At 38.1% G+C, this 14,861-nt stretch overlaps 1 protein-coding gene across 1 annotated transcript in view; it reads left to right on the plus strand.

Moving 5' to 3' along the window:
* Positions 1 to 1,077: 1,077 nt before the first annotated feature.
* Positions 1,078 to 14,861, plus strand: part of LOC104591222 (uncharacterized) — a 41,601-nt gene continuing 27,817 nt past the window's right edge. The window contains exon 1 of the mRNA XM_010250009.3: positions 1,078 to 1,236. Within this exon, the coding sequence (XP_010248311.1) occupies positions 1,195 to 1,236 (42 nt within the window). The 5' untranslated portion in view covers positions 1,078 to 1,194. The remainder of the gene's footprint in view (positions 1,237 to 14,861) is intronic.

Consider the following 14,861-nt stretch of genomic DNA (forward strand, 5'->3'; position numbering starts at 1 on the left):
AAACTAGTGCTATTGTCTCAAAAAACAGCGTATGTGGCAGCATCGGTTCCAAACAAAAAAATGAGAAAATGATGCTTACAACTACATGCCTAGCACCGTTTTTTCTCATAAAATAGTGCAATGTTCCCAACACGAATGCTAAACACCTACTAAGTATGTATTTGGTATAACTTCCGTTTATTCACTAAACGTTTGTACTTGATTTGTTTGCAAAACTGAAAAAAGTAATAATGAAATAGTTTATTGACAACTAGGCACCATTAACACCATATCGGCATAACAGTGAATAAATGCCTAACCATTGGGGGAAACTTCATTTTAACTCTTCCCCCAACAGTAGGTGTGTATATAAGTCAAGGCCAGCTTTTGCAAGTTTCTATGCGTACGGATCAACATGATGGGCTAAATGTTGAAGTGGCACGTATGTGGCAGCGTTTATTGAAAAAAAGCCCACGGTTCCAAACACTGCTTATGTGTTTTTCTAATAAATGTTTATGAAAAAAAATGCACCCCCAATAAACACCAACCTACCAAACATATACAAAGTTGGGGGTGTCACTACCCCTAAGAACAGGTGGTTGTATCTAATTTACTCAAAAAATAATGGGAAAATTCCTGATTAGTACTCTATACTTTGGGCCTAGTGCCACTTTGGTCCCCAAACTTTAAAACACTACAATTCTATACCCGAACTTTCAAAACGTGCCAATCTAGTACCTGCCTTCAAGGTTAAAAATATTGATACGCCTGATGCGTTAGTAGGGGTGTATCGGGCGATATCAATAGTGTTTTTTTTTGTTTTTGTTTTATTTTTTTTCAAAACTAGTTTAGCGGGGGGGGGGGGGGGGGGCAATTTAAGACTCCTCCATCCCCTGAAATGGTCAGAACCCCGATAAGGGATGTCTTTTCAAATGCCACTTAAACAGTTGGGTTAATGGACTAATTAATGGCAAGTACCGGATTGGCACATTTTGAAAATTCAGGTATTAAATTGTTGCATTTTAAGGTTCTGGGACACCAAGTGGCATTAAGCCCAAAGTAGAGGATACTAATCGAGAATTTTCCCACAAATAAAAATAAAAAGAATGTTAATCTTCGGGTGAATGCGAAGGGGAAGAAGCCATATGACTCAGAAGAATGCGCTGGTGAAGAAAGCGTAAAGTCGTAGGAGGGAAGACGAGAGACATACAGAAGATGGCGCTAGCCGTCTCTGCTATTGTTCCTTTAAGATTTCAGGTACTTAAGCAATTCTCTTGCATTTTTTTTTTTCTTTTCTCTTGCATTCTAAAGCAGTGGGAGGATAGTGTTGTAACAAAACTATTACTTCACAGAAGATTTATATGAATTAAACATTAAACTCTACTCTACTCCAAGAGAAAATGAATGAACTTGAAGCTTGGCAGAAAAGAAAAGGTCTTCTGTAGACTTCAAGTGACGTACATTCAGACCTCCTTCTCTCATGGAGAACCCTTCAATTCTTCCTCCTGTTTTTTTTCTGGTTTTACCATCCTATATAGTGCTTCTGTAACAAGGACAAATAGGAGAATGGCAGAGGTTCAATTTGTCTTAAGCCCCTGAAATTGTGAAAATAAACCAGCCGATGTACCATCAAACAGAATAAAATGGATTTTATCCTTATTGCCAGTTCAGGTACTGTATATCTTATTTATGGTGTATTCCATACATACGCACAAGTTCGATATCATAATAAATCATTGCAACTCCTAATCCTAATTTAAACCCCGACCACATATAAACTCTTTTCCAGTTAGCATTCTCTGCTGTGGGTCTTATCTGTACTTATTATGGTTAATCCAAGTAAGGTTTTCCCTTCATTCTAAAGGTTCTCAAATATTTACTATTATCAGAAAAGCATAACATTACAGTTTTGTGAACACTTGTAAATAAGTTTGTAAGAATATTATGTGATTTTCTTATTGCTTATGGAAAATTCGTTGATGCCTATGAAGAAGTGGGGCATGGGTTTTAGACACATTATGTGACTTGGTTGGGGTGGACAATGTGCAGGCATGAGGAAATCAAGCATAGAAAGGATGGGATTTTTTTTTTTTTTTTTGGGGGGGGGGGGTTGTGAAGACCAAATTGTATTAATATGAAAGAAACAAAAAATGTAGAAATTTACTACCATGTACAACTAACATCTCCAAAAGGAAAAACTGAGGAAAAATTACAAAACAATGATATCATGGGTAAGAAGAAATTTGAAAAATGATCAAAACCATACAAACAAGAAAAAGAGCCATAATGAAGAACTGAGAACCTGGATTCAAGCATAGAATATTGAATACATTTAACACTTTAACTGGTGACTCCTAGTTATTAGAGGTTTGTTGGACCATCAGTCTTGGAATTTCCCATGTAACAATGATGTATGCATTATGAGGGAGCAGAATCTAGGCAAGGCAAATCTACTTGGGTACATCTATGTCTTTAATTCAACTTTGGAGAAATTGTATTTGCAATATTTTCTGTTGGTAAGAAACTAAGAATCTTCATGAATTGTTCTCTAACCATGTGCGATTGGCCACAAAACAGAAAGCCAACATGGGAATCAATGGGAGCAGTGTTTTCCTCCTATATTTTCTTTTAATCCATATTGCCTCTCCTAGTCATGGCTTTATGCACTGATTAGTTGGGATGCACTTCTGAACAGCTCTCATATATAAAGATCTATATATGCTACTTTTAAAAGAAAATTGGTGGTTCAAATTTTCTTGATGATCAGAGCAAAAAGTACAACCGGATGGGGAACAGATCAACTATGAACCATCAAGTCCTGTTTGTGAAACACTTGAGGGAATAATCTCTTGGTAATTAAGATTTGTTTGTAATTGATTTTTTATTAGTAAGAGTAGATTTTATTAAAGACAAACTTTAATGTTACATCGAGGTGGGATAATTCTCCACCCCAAACAACCAAGAGATTACAATTTTGCTCAAAACATTTCCTGTCTTAAAGCCCCTTGTTTTTTTGAAGATAAATAAAAAATAAACTTTTTAAGTGAAGAAAGAAAAAGAGGATACAACTAGGTGATAAGAAATCACCCATTAAATAACAGACTCAACGTATAACAAACCCGCCCTAACAATTTTAACCCCTTAAACAGAAAATCAACCCTACAAACAAGCCAAGACCTTAAGAAAAACAAACCCAGATACAACTAGAAAAACCACAACAATATTGTGGAGACCCCTTCCACCAATCACGAGAAAAAAAAAACACAAAACTGCAGATCCAAACCCTTCTGACCCCTGCCAATAAACGCAGAAGAAAAACACCCTTATCCCCACCAAAAATATTCGACGAGATACGCAACTCAAGCTTTATCCATTTTCTCATTGTATCCACTGTCTAAAATAGAGCTCTCACTTCTCATCTGAGAGGCTTTATTTATCTTCTTCCCCTTCTTCTTTAGTCCCGCTCCAAATACTCCCAACTTTAACTTGGCAAAGGCTTTTGAAATTTGCACCATTTGATTGGTTTTCTGTCTTCTAAATCTTGTTACTGCATTAGGAGTTTTCTCCATCTTTGTATAAGCCTCCCTTGTTTGGCTAGAGTATTCACCCATCCCATTTGTTGTTCTTCTCACCCATTTAAAAGTAATTGTTAGTTCCCTTGTAGTTCTTTCAATTTCCTGAAGGATATCTCTATGGATCCATGAGATTTAGTTACTACATCTTGTCCAAAAAATGACCACTTGAGAATCCCCTTCCACCTCCAAATGATAAAATCCAAATTTCTTAGAAAACTTTAAAATATGGAGTAGCCCAAACGGTTCTGCTTTCAATGTATCACTATGCTCTAAAGGTCCTGAATGCAAAGCTAGTGCAAGGACTTCTGAATCTTGGAAACACCTCCTAATCCAGCCATGCCTTGACTACCTATAAAACTTCCATTGAGGTTAACTTTTATGTAGTTGGTTATCGGGGGTCTCTAGTCCATGAGTTTTCATTCCTTTCCTTGAGCCAAAAGCACCACCTTTTTTTTCCAGTTTCTCAAAATACCATTCAATGAGAAAGCTTGAAAGGCATCCAAAGTCTTCACCCAATGTGTAGCTTTAATTTTGTTGTGTCTATGATTTCCACTTTTGGTCTACTCTTTTCATTAAAGATTCTTCCATTTCTTTCTTCCTAAATAGTTTACATCAGAGCCACCCTTACTGCTTTCCACAATAACCTTCCCCTTTTCTTTGGTTGTCTCAAGAAGTATGGGTCAAAGAGACCCATTGCATCCTGAGGAGGAGTCCACTTGCTCCCAAAGAAAGAACAAAGATGCTTTCAAATACAAAGTACAAAAGGATAGGATATAAAAATATGGGAAATTGTTTCATCATTGTCTTTACAAAGGAAGAAAATATGAGGGGATGGGCACTTGTTTGACCTTCTTTTATGTAGTACATCAAATGTGTTAATCTTTCCAAGGAAGACTTCCCAACAAAGGGCCCGAATTTTAGGAGGGGTTGGCTTACTCCAAATTTCTTTCATAGGGAAGTGCACTCCCAAGATACCAAGCTATATTAAAATATTAAAGAAAGAAGCACGGGTAAAATGGCCATCTAAGGAGATTGACCTCGATACAAAAGAGGAGATTGACCAAACCCTAGTGTCTTTTGTGCTCTAGCCAAAAAGACTCAAGTCAAGTAAGGCCAAAAGATGAATGAAAGATGCACATTCCAATTCTCTAAGATCCCTTCTAAACCCAAAGTCCCAATTTAAATCGAGGCAGAGAAACCCACAAATTTAGAGATGGTTTGGATTTGTAGTTGGATATTGCATAAAGCATAGGAAACTGGACCTTCATTGGATATTCACCTTTCCAGAGGTCCTCCCAAAACAAGACTCTCCACATCAAAGTGAGTATGATTGAGAAATAAAGGATATACCTCATGTATAGCTTTCCAAGGGGAAGTTGAAGTTGCATTTGATGCTACCTTTGCATCCTAGTTGTTATTTGACTGTCCATGTATGCTTTCAATAACCCTGTGCCAAGGCCTTTCTCTTTCTAAAGGAAATCTTCATAACCACTTTCCTAGGAGAGCTAGATTCTTTTGGATCAAGTTTCCTAACCCAAGCCCACCATTCTCTTTAGATCTACTAACCTGTTCCCATTTTACCAAGTGGTCTCTCTTCTCATCCCTTTGTTCCCATAAGAAGTCCCTTATTAACTTTTCTAGCTGCCTGGCTATTTTGGTGAGGATACAGAAAGTGGATAGAAAATAAATAGGAAGATTAGCCATGGTTGCTTTGATCAAGGTTATCCGCTTCCCGTTGAAATGTAATTTCTCTTCCAAAGTGTCAATTTTCTAGTAAATCTTTCCACTACAGGTTTCTAGAAACTCTTTGATCTTGGATTTCTACCCAAGGGGAGTCCTAAGTGCTCTAATGGCCAACTTTTGAATGCATACCCCAAGGTCTTTGTTTTGTTTTGATAAGTAAAGAATCATATTCCATTAATTCAAAGATCCGTTACATGAAAATCCCCTTAGAGAGGCACGAGGTGCTGCCTCTCCATACAAAAAACACAAAAACTACATCAAAAAGTGCATGACTGTTAAAAAGACACAAATTACAGTTGCACCCAAAACAATGTTTCCCTGTTTGTCCCTTGTTTTGCCAAGACATCAGCAAATGCATCAGCTGATCTCCCAACCCACTGTATTGTTACAGACATATTCCTTGTTAGCCATTTGAATTTCTTTATCTCATTCTTGTAGTTCCACGTGACATCCTCCGGATTATTTAACCAGTTCACCATTGTCTTAGAGTCCCCTTCAACCAAAAGCTGTTCCACACCCATTTCTTTTGCAAGAATTATTCCTTGTATTGCAGCTAACAGCTCTGCCCGAATAGAGTTCCCAACACCTAAAGGGCCAGAGTATAGTAAGATAGCCTCTCCAACCTCATTCCTTAGTACACCTCTCAATCTAGAAGGACCTAGGTTGCCCTGGCTACTTCCATCAAAATTCAGCTTCAAAGAACTGTGAGGAGGGGGGACCCAGCTTGTCATTACCTTTACCTTTACCTTGGAGGAGGAACAGCTTGCTACTGATAACCAATCCCTTCAACAATCAGTAAAGGAGAAATGATCAAACAAATCCAGAGTCTTAAACCAATGTATTGCCCTATACAAAATGCAGTCCTTCAAGGCCTGACTGTTCCTTCCTTTTTCCTAAAAGATCCTGACATTCCTTTCTTCCCAATCTGTCCATAACAAGGCTGCTCGTGCACACCTCCACATTTTCCTTCCTTTTTTATGGGGCCAATAGAACATAGAAGGGTTAAGGATTGTTCTTCTATTGGCATATCCCATCTACACCCAAACAATGATAGAAGCCAAACCCAGAGCTCTACAGTGACACTACAAGATAAAAATAAGTGATAACAGTCCTCACCATGAGATCTACAAAGAGTGCACCAGTTTGGAGAAATACATAGGAAGGGTCTTCTCTTTTGTAGGTTATCCATCTTGCTTACTTTACCATGCCACACTTCCCAACACAAAGCCATAACCTTGGGGGGAACCGGCCTACACCAGACTTCTTTGGAAGGGAAACTTTGTTGAGAGGAGGTTTGGCAAAGGAAATTAAAAAAGGAACCACAGGAAAAAGACCCATTGGGGTGAATGGCCCAAATCCTCTTATCAGGCTTCAAAGAATCCAACCAAACCTTATTGAGGAGACCAAGAAGGGCAGACAAATAATCAACTTCATCCTCCCTTAACCCTCTACAGAAACCAAAATCCCAAGACAGACAACAAATTTAAAATTGAAAGAAGGAAATTTGAAATCACCTCTTTTTTATACAAAAAAACAGAGTACAAGGACGGAAAAAAGGTCTTTTAGGGGAAGATCTCCAACCCAAATGTCCTCCCAAAACTGAATAGAATTACCAAAACAAGCATCATACCTAATACAACTGAGGAACTACGGAAGAATCTTGTGAATTGCTTTCCATGTTGTTGCTAGCCCTCCTTGAGCATCCATGAATACTCTTCACCACTTCATGCCACAACCTATCTTGCTCCATAGGCCACCTCTACAACCACTTCCCTAACAAAGCTTAATTCTTTTTAAGCACATTCCCAAGCCCTAATCCTCCTTCCTCTTTGCTTCTACCCACAACCTCCCAATTGATTAAGTGGTCTTTTTTACCTTCTCCCGGTTCCCAAAGAAAATCTCTCATCAATTTTTCCAGTTTCTTTGCTTCCCTAGATGGTATTCTAAAGATAGAGAGGTAGTAAGTAGGTAGGTTCATGAGGGTAGCTCTTATCTAGGTGGTCCTCCCACCTAAAGAGATGTAATTTTTCTTCAACACAGCTAATCTCTTTTCAAACTTCTCTATGAGTAGGGTCTAGAACCTACTTTCCCTAGGGTTTGCTCCTAACGACAGCCCTAAATAGGACAGGCCAGGTAAAAATGGAGCACTGAAGACAGTCCGCAATAGCCTCAACCTCCTCAAAGTCCAAATTGACTCCAACTATGCAGCTCTTTTCTAAATTTATTTTCAAATTGGACACTCCTTCAAAGGCTTTAATCATTTCTGTCAAGTTTCTCACCTTCTCACTAAAACCACCATCACAGAAGATCATCAAATCATCCGCAAACTGCAAATGAGTTACTAGAATTTGGTTTGTGCCTATTATCCATCCCCTTATCACATCTTCCCTATTAGCCCTGGTGATAATTCGACAGAACACATCAACTACCAAGGTAAAGAGAAAAGGTGAAAGTGGATCTCCTTGTCTAATACCCCTACTAACTGGAAAAAAATCCCTTACCACCCCATTTACTAGGATGGAATAGTGACAAGAGTCGACACAACCAAACATCCAACCATCATCTTTCCCCGAACCCTCACTTCCTCAAAACCTCTACTAGGAACTACCAATCCACCAAAACCCCAAGGGCTCTATTACTCTTAAGGATTTTCTCCGCTTGCATATTTAAGCCCACAACATAGCTTTTCCCCAAGTTAACCCTTAAACTGGAGAAGTTCTCAAAATAACTAATGAGTTCCTTCAAATTTCTATGGAACACAGGGCTACCCTAATCACCAAAAAGAATTATATCATTTGCAAATTGTAGGTGGGTAACTACCACTTCAACCCTTCCCACCCTCCAACATCTGATTGAGTTATCCAAGTCAGTTTTGATAACCATTCTGCTCAGGACCTTAGCAATCAAAGTGAACACAAAAGGGGATAAAGGGTCACCTTGTCTCAAACCTCTTTTAGTCGGAAAAATGTTTTTAGTTGTTCCATTGATTAGAATCGAGTAATGCACCAAACTCAAGCACCCCTTAATCCACAATCTCCACCTTTCCCCCAACCCAAACTAGGGGTGAGCAAGAAAAATTGGAAAACTGAAACGGCGAATCTAAACCAAAAATCTGGTAAATCAAACCGGTCGGTTCGGTAATTTTAAAAAACCGAAGGTACTGGTTTGGTTTTGGTTAACCAATATAGAAAACTGGCGGTTAACCCGATCGATTGGTAATACATATATTTCTTTATATTATATATATTTATGTATATTATATATATTTTATATATTATAAATTAATAAATATGCATTATATATATTTATAATATATAATATATTATTTATTATTTAAAATATAATATTATACATATTTCTATTTTTTATTATATATTTATATGTTTTTTTATAATATATATTATAAATATAAGAAGCCAAAAAACTGATGAACCAAATTGGCAGTTAACCGAACCGGTCAACCGATTGACTTTGATTCGGTTTCGGTTACCTATTTTTCAGAAACCGGTAGAATTGGTTCAGTTTCAAAAATAAGTCCACGGTTCGGTTAACCAAACTGTGAGCACCCCTAACCCAAACTTCTCCATTGCCTCAACCAGGAAAGACTAGTCCACTATGTAATAAGCCTTCTCTAGGTCCAATTTATAGATTAAACCCTTATTACTTTTTTTCCTCTTTTTTGTTACACGCTCAGTTGTCTTAAACCAAGGAGGTTCGGACTTGTTTAGTAAACATAAAAGAAAACAGAGATGAAGAGAAGAGAAGATAAGAGAAAGGAAGAAGAGAGGAGGAAGAGAGAATAGAAGAGAAAAGAGGGGTTCGGTCAAGCTTAGTCTGCTGCCCCAAGTGATATTTAAAATAGGTCTACAATAATAAGTGGTACAATGACAGGAATACCTCTATCAGTAGAAACAACAGAAAATAGTATTATAACAGTACTATAATCAAAGGAAAAAACATATGAACAACTGGGGACCACAAGCTGGTCAACCATTTTATCTACACTCTCCCTCAAGTTGGGAAAATATGTTGATCATTCCCAACTTGCTTAAATCTGTCTCAAGCTTGATTGTTGACTGCCTTGGTGAAGACATCGGCAAGCTGCATATTAGTGGCAACATAAGGAAGGCACACTTCTTGAGAGGCAACTTTCTCTCGGATGAAATGTCTGTCAACTTCAATGTGTTTGGTTCTATCATACTGTATTGGGTTGTGAGCAATGTTAATGGCCGCCTGGTTATCACAATGCAGCATCAAGGGTTTTTCAAACTCAATTCCCAATTCTGTAAGGAGAGACTTCAGCCATAATATTTCAGCAACACCATTAGCCATAGACCTGTATTCAGCTTCAGCGCTGGAGTGAGCAACTACATTTTGTTTCTTGCTCCTCCAAGAAACTAAATTTCCTCCAACAAAGGCACAATACCTTGAAGTAGATCTCCTATCATCAATACAACTTGCCCAATCTGTATCAGTGTATACTTCAATCTTCATATGGCCAGTTTTTTTAAGAAGTATACCTCGGCCTGGACACCTCTTCAAGTAGGCTAAAATCCTCTCAACAACAAGGAGGTGTGAGGTCGTGGGAGAGTGCATGTATTGACTAACAATGTTGACAGCATAAGAAGTGTCGGGGCGAGTTAGACATAGGTAGACAAGTCTTCCTACAAGCTGTTAATACATACCTTTATCTTCTAGAGGCTCACCATCCTCTGCTTTTATCTTATGATTTTTCTCAATGGGAGTATCAGCGGGCTTAGCTCCCAATTTTCCTATCTCTTCCAAGAGATCAAGAACATACTTCCTCTGAGAAACAAAAATGCCATGCTTGGACCTTGCCACTTCAATCCCAAGGAAATATCTCAACTCACCAAGGTCTTTTACTTTAAATTCTTGATTAAGTAGTTGCTTAAGAGAATTAATCTCATCAATATCACTTCCTGTCACAACAATGTCATAACATACCATAGTTTTTAAGGTGCCAAGGCGACGCTAGGCGATGGATTTTTTTATGTTAAAAACATAGATCCTAGGGTAGTTCCCTAGGTACCATAACCATATTTCTTTAATTATTATTCATGATTTTCATAAGAAAAGTATAAATTTCATATTAAAGTATAGCAAATCAGCATATTCATGAGAAGAAAAGGAAAAATGAAAATAAAATAAAAAAAAGGGGTTGAACCCTTATTTTTGTAATAGGAAAAGAAGAAAATAAAAAGTATTGGTAGTAGTAGTAGTAGAAGAAGTAGAAGAAAAATATATGGAAGAGGAAAATGTGCTTATTAGATAAAATTTTAAGTTCTTCCTTACTTATTGGTTCAGGTTTTTAAGTCTTTGAGGGTTCAATGCAGCATTTAACAATGTTTGTGTTGATTAAACCCTAATAAATAAGAAAATAATAAAAAGAAATTAGTATATAAACACACAAAATGATTATTTTAGTTTAATAATGTCTATTTTATAAATATAAAAAAGAATGAATAAAAAAGTATTTTATAGTATGAAGTAGAAAATTGCTTGGCGATTAGGCAAGGCGAGCCTCAAAGGGTGCCTTGTCGCCTAGGCGTCGCCTTGACAACTATGTAACACAGATAGGAGAGTCGAAGCAGATCCTTTCTTCTTAATGAACAGAGTGTGGTTAGATTTGGCATGAACATAGCCAAATCTTTCCAAAGCAAGTCTGAATCTATCAAACCATGCCTTTGGAGTTTGTTTTAGACCATGCAAAGCTTTCTTCAACTTACAAACTTTCTTACCAATCTCTACATCATAAAAACTTAGAGGTAACTCCATATACACCTCCTCTTGCAAGTCACCATTTAGAAATGCATTCTTAACATCCATTTGAAACAGAGGCCAAGAGAAGTTAATAGCAAGAGACAGTAAAACCCTGATGGTATTCATTTTTGCAACTGATGCAAAGGTTTCCAAGTAATCAATACCATAAGTTTGAGTGTATCCCTTAGCCATCAGTCTAGCTTTATATCTTTCAACTGTACTATCAGCATTATACTTCACTGTGAATATCCACCTACACCCAACATGTTTCTTTTTTTTTGGATGAATCCCAACAGGCTTCTTCTCTCTTGGTTGTTCAACCAGTTCCCAAGTATCATTTTTTACAAGGGCATCCATCTCAACCTTCATTGCTTCCTTCCACTCAGGGACAACAAGGGCCTCTTGAACTGTTCTAGGAATAAGAATGACAATAGTGGAGGCTAAAAAGGACTTATATGATGATGAAATGTGATCATAAGAAAGGAAATGGGAGATACAATGGACAGAGGATGAGGTACACCTATGCTTCCCCTTATGTACTGCAATTGGGAGGTCAAGGTCATCTGAGGATGGCTGAGGCTCAGTAGTGGAAGTGGGTATGTCATCAGTAGTAGGATTGGGTAAGGAGGAGGCAATACTTGAATCTGGTGTCCCAGAAGAGATAAGAACTAGCCTGGACTAATCATTACTAGAACCAACTAGCCGCTACCATCTTCTGTGAAACACCCTCAATTCTTTACGCTTTTAACAATTCCCCTCATTACACTCCCCTCCACTTGTAGGAATAGGCAAAGGAACATCTTGAGCAAACACACCCTGCTCACCACTCTCCCCCTAAGGTGAAACTCTAGGGTAATAGGGGACATCTTCAAAGAAGGTGACGCCCATAGATACAAATCTGGTTCTCGAGACAGGGTCATAACAACAATATCCCTTTTGATTTTGTGCATACCCTAGGAAGATACATTTGGCAGCCTTAGGGTCAAATTTTGAATGGATAGGCCCAAGGATTTGGACAAAACAAGTGCAACCAACGGTTTTGGGAAGAACAAAAAATTGCTCCTTATCAAGATACAAGTTAAAAGGAGCTTTCATGTCCAAGACTCTGAAGGAATCCTGTTAATGAGATAAACCACAGTAAGAATGGCATCCCCCCAGAAATGAATAGGAACATTAGTATTCAACATGATGCTTCTTGCAACTTCAAGGATGTGTCTATTTTTCCCCTCAACAACACCATTGTACTGAGGTGTATGAGGACAAGTGCTTTGATGAATCACTTCATGTTCAAGGAGATAAGAAGATAAGGGTTTTGCAAAATATTCTTTGGCATTATCAGATCTGATATTTTTTATTTTAACCCCAAAATGAGTCAAGATCATTTGATGAAAAATGCGGGTCAAAGTGGGAACCTCATCCCGAGAGCGCATGAGATAAACCCATGAAAACTGAGAGTGGTCATCAACAAACAATAGAAAGTATTTGTACCCACCCATAGTAGGAATATGATAGGGCCTCCAAACATCAGTATGCACAATTTCAAAAGGAAAAGAACTACTTTTATTACTTTGTGAATAAGTTGATCTACAATGCTTTGCCAACTCACAACTCTCACACTTCAAATTGGATTGACTCAAACAAATTAGGAAAGACTCCTTAAAGACCCAAAAGATAGATGGCCCAATTGATTATGCCAAAGCATAATCCGATTCACAGACTGTGACATGAAAGACTTCTCAGATTCTTTACTCTTCCCAAGTGGATGTTCAAGCAAGTAGATCCCATTCGTCTCACGACCAGTCCCAATCACCTTCCTTGTAGCCAAATCCTGGAAAACACAATTATCATGGAGAAAAGGTTATTGAATAGTTTTGGTGTTTAGTGATACTATTGATGGAAAGCAGATTAGTACTTAGTTTAGGAACATGAAGAACCGAGGATAAAGAAATAGCATCGGAGACATTGATGTTTCCCTTGCATGAAATAGGGACAAGAGAGCCGTCAACAATAGACACTTTATTTCTGCCAGAGGATAAGTAATAGGTGTTAAATAAGGAAGATAAACTGGTCATATGATTAGATGCACCTGAATCTACAATTCAAAAATGGCTAGTGTTACCTGGGGTAGAGGCATGATAGGTAGTGGCCCTTGTACCTGATTGAGCAAAAGCAGAAGTGGGAGGAGGAGTAGAATGAGACTGTCCAGAGAAGCCAACTTCACTCTCCAGTTGAGATAAAAGCAGCCCTAATAGCAGCCAATGCATTAAGAGAACTGGATCTAGTGTTGGGTGTGGATGAAGCTCCTTTGGTTATAACTGCATTAGCATTTCCTTTCTTGTTCCCAAGTCTTTCTGGAATTAGCTGAGATGAAGCTTCCAACAAGTGTCCTTAAATGTTTTGACTTCTTACAGTAGTCACAAAACACGTCCCTCTTTCCATCCTTTTTTACATCCCTCTCCTTATCACCTCCAGTCTTCGGTTTTATAGCTGCTAAAGCTGATTCCATAGATGGAATTTGTAACATAACTTTTCTTCTACTTTGCTCACTATGTACTAGAGAGTAGTCTTGAGATAAAGAGACACTATCTCTAGTGAGAAGCTGCTGTCTTAAAATGTCATAGTCAGAGTTTAGCCTAGTCAGGAATTCAAACACTATATTTTTCTCAACTAATTTCCTGTATGTGGCAGAATCTTTCTGGCTCTCCCACTCAATAGTCTCAAGATGATTAATCTCATACCACAATGATTTCAAGGTGGAGAAATAAACTGACACAAGTTTCTCCTCCTGTTTAAGATTATTCACCTCAATTTTCAGTTCATAGGCTCTAGCAACATTAAGGGGTTGAGAATATGTTTCTTTCATATTGTCCCAAATCTCCTTAGTTGTTTTTGACCAAAGATAATTTCTACTGATATGAGGCTGCATGGAGTTGCATAACCAAGTCATAACCAAATAATTTTCTTTGACCCATTTAGCAAGGGAAGGGTCCTCTTGTGTTGGTTTCTTTGTGTCTCCTATCACATACCCCGGCTTTCCCCTCCCTCCAATGGCCATCATGGCTGATTGGGCCCATTCCAAATAGTTTGTTCCATCAAATTTGGCTGTAGTAATCCGAAATGAACTTGTTGCCAATAGAGTTTCCAGCTCATACAACCATTTGGTTTGTTCTCATTTCCAGCCATTTCCATGCTGAAATGGACAAAGGGTATTCATTGAATGGAGAGTACAACACTGTCCAAACTCCTTTTCCAAACAAAAATTCCAAGTACTGTCCAATAGCACCCAGAGAAAATAAAAAGATTCAGAGGCCTTTTTATGAACACAAGGTGGGCAATAGAGGTGACCAACACTGCCAAAACAATACAGTCCAGAAGAACAGTCCGTAAAGAAACCCTAAAACAGTCCAAGAGAACAGCTGTACTGATTTTAGAGAAATTTTAGACGCCTGACAGTCCAAAAAAGTATGAAAAACAACCAAGAAAATACTGGGCGCCACTCTCAATCTATGATTTAAGCTCTACATCAGAAACCAACTTGTTTTCTCCAATTCTTCCTGGTCACCGGACAGCTCTCCAAGTATTTTGAACCTTGGGCACCTTCTTCAAACTCCAATGACCTCCAAGAACCAGACGAATCAAGATGAAACTTCCAGCCCTAGAAATACTCTCATGTAGTCGGCTGGACTACACCTACATAAGAGCCCTAACCAGTTTTAGGCCTGCTCTGATACCAAGTTGTCTGAAACCAAGGAGGGTTAGACCTGTTTAGTAAACAGAAAAGAA

The sequence above is a fragment of the Nelumbo nucifera genome, chromosome 6 (genome assembly GCF_055504915.1).
Source record: "Nelumbo nucifera cultivar China Antique chromosome 6, China Antique-T2T, whole genome shotgun sequence".
Taxonomy (NCBI): Eukaryota; Viridiplantae; Streptophyta; class Magnoliopsida; order Proteales; family Nelumbonaceae; genus Nelumbo; species Nelumbo nucifera.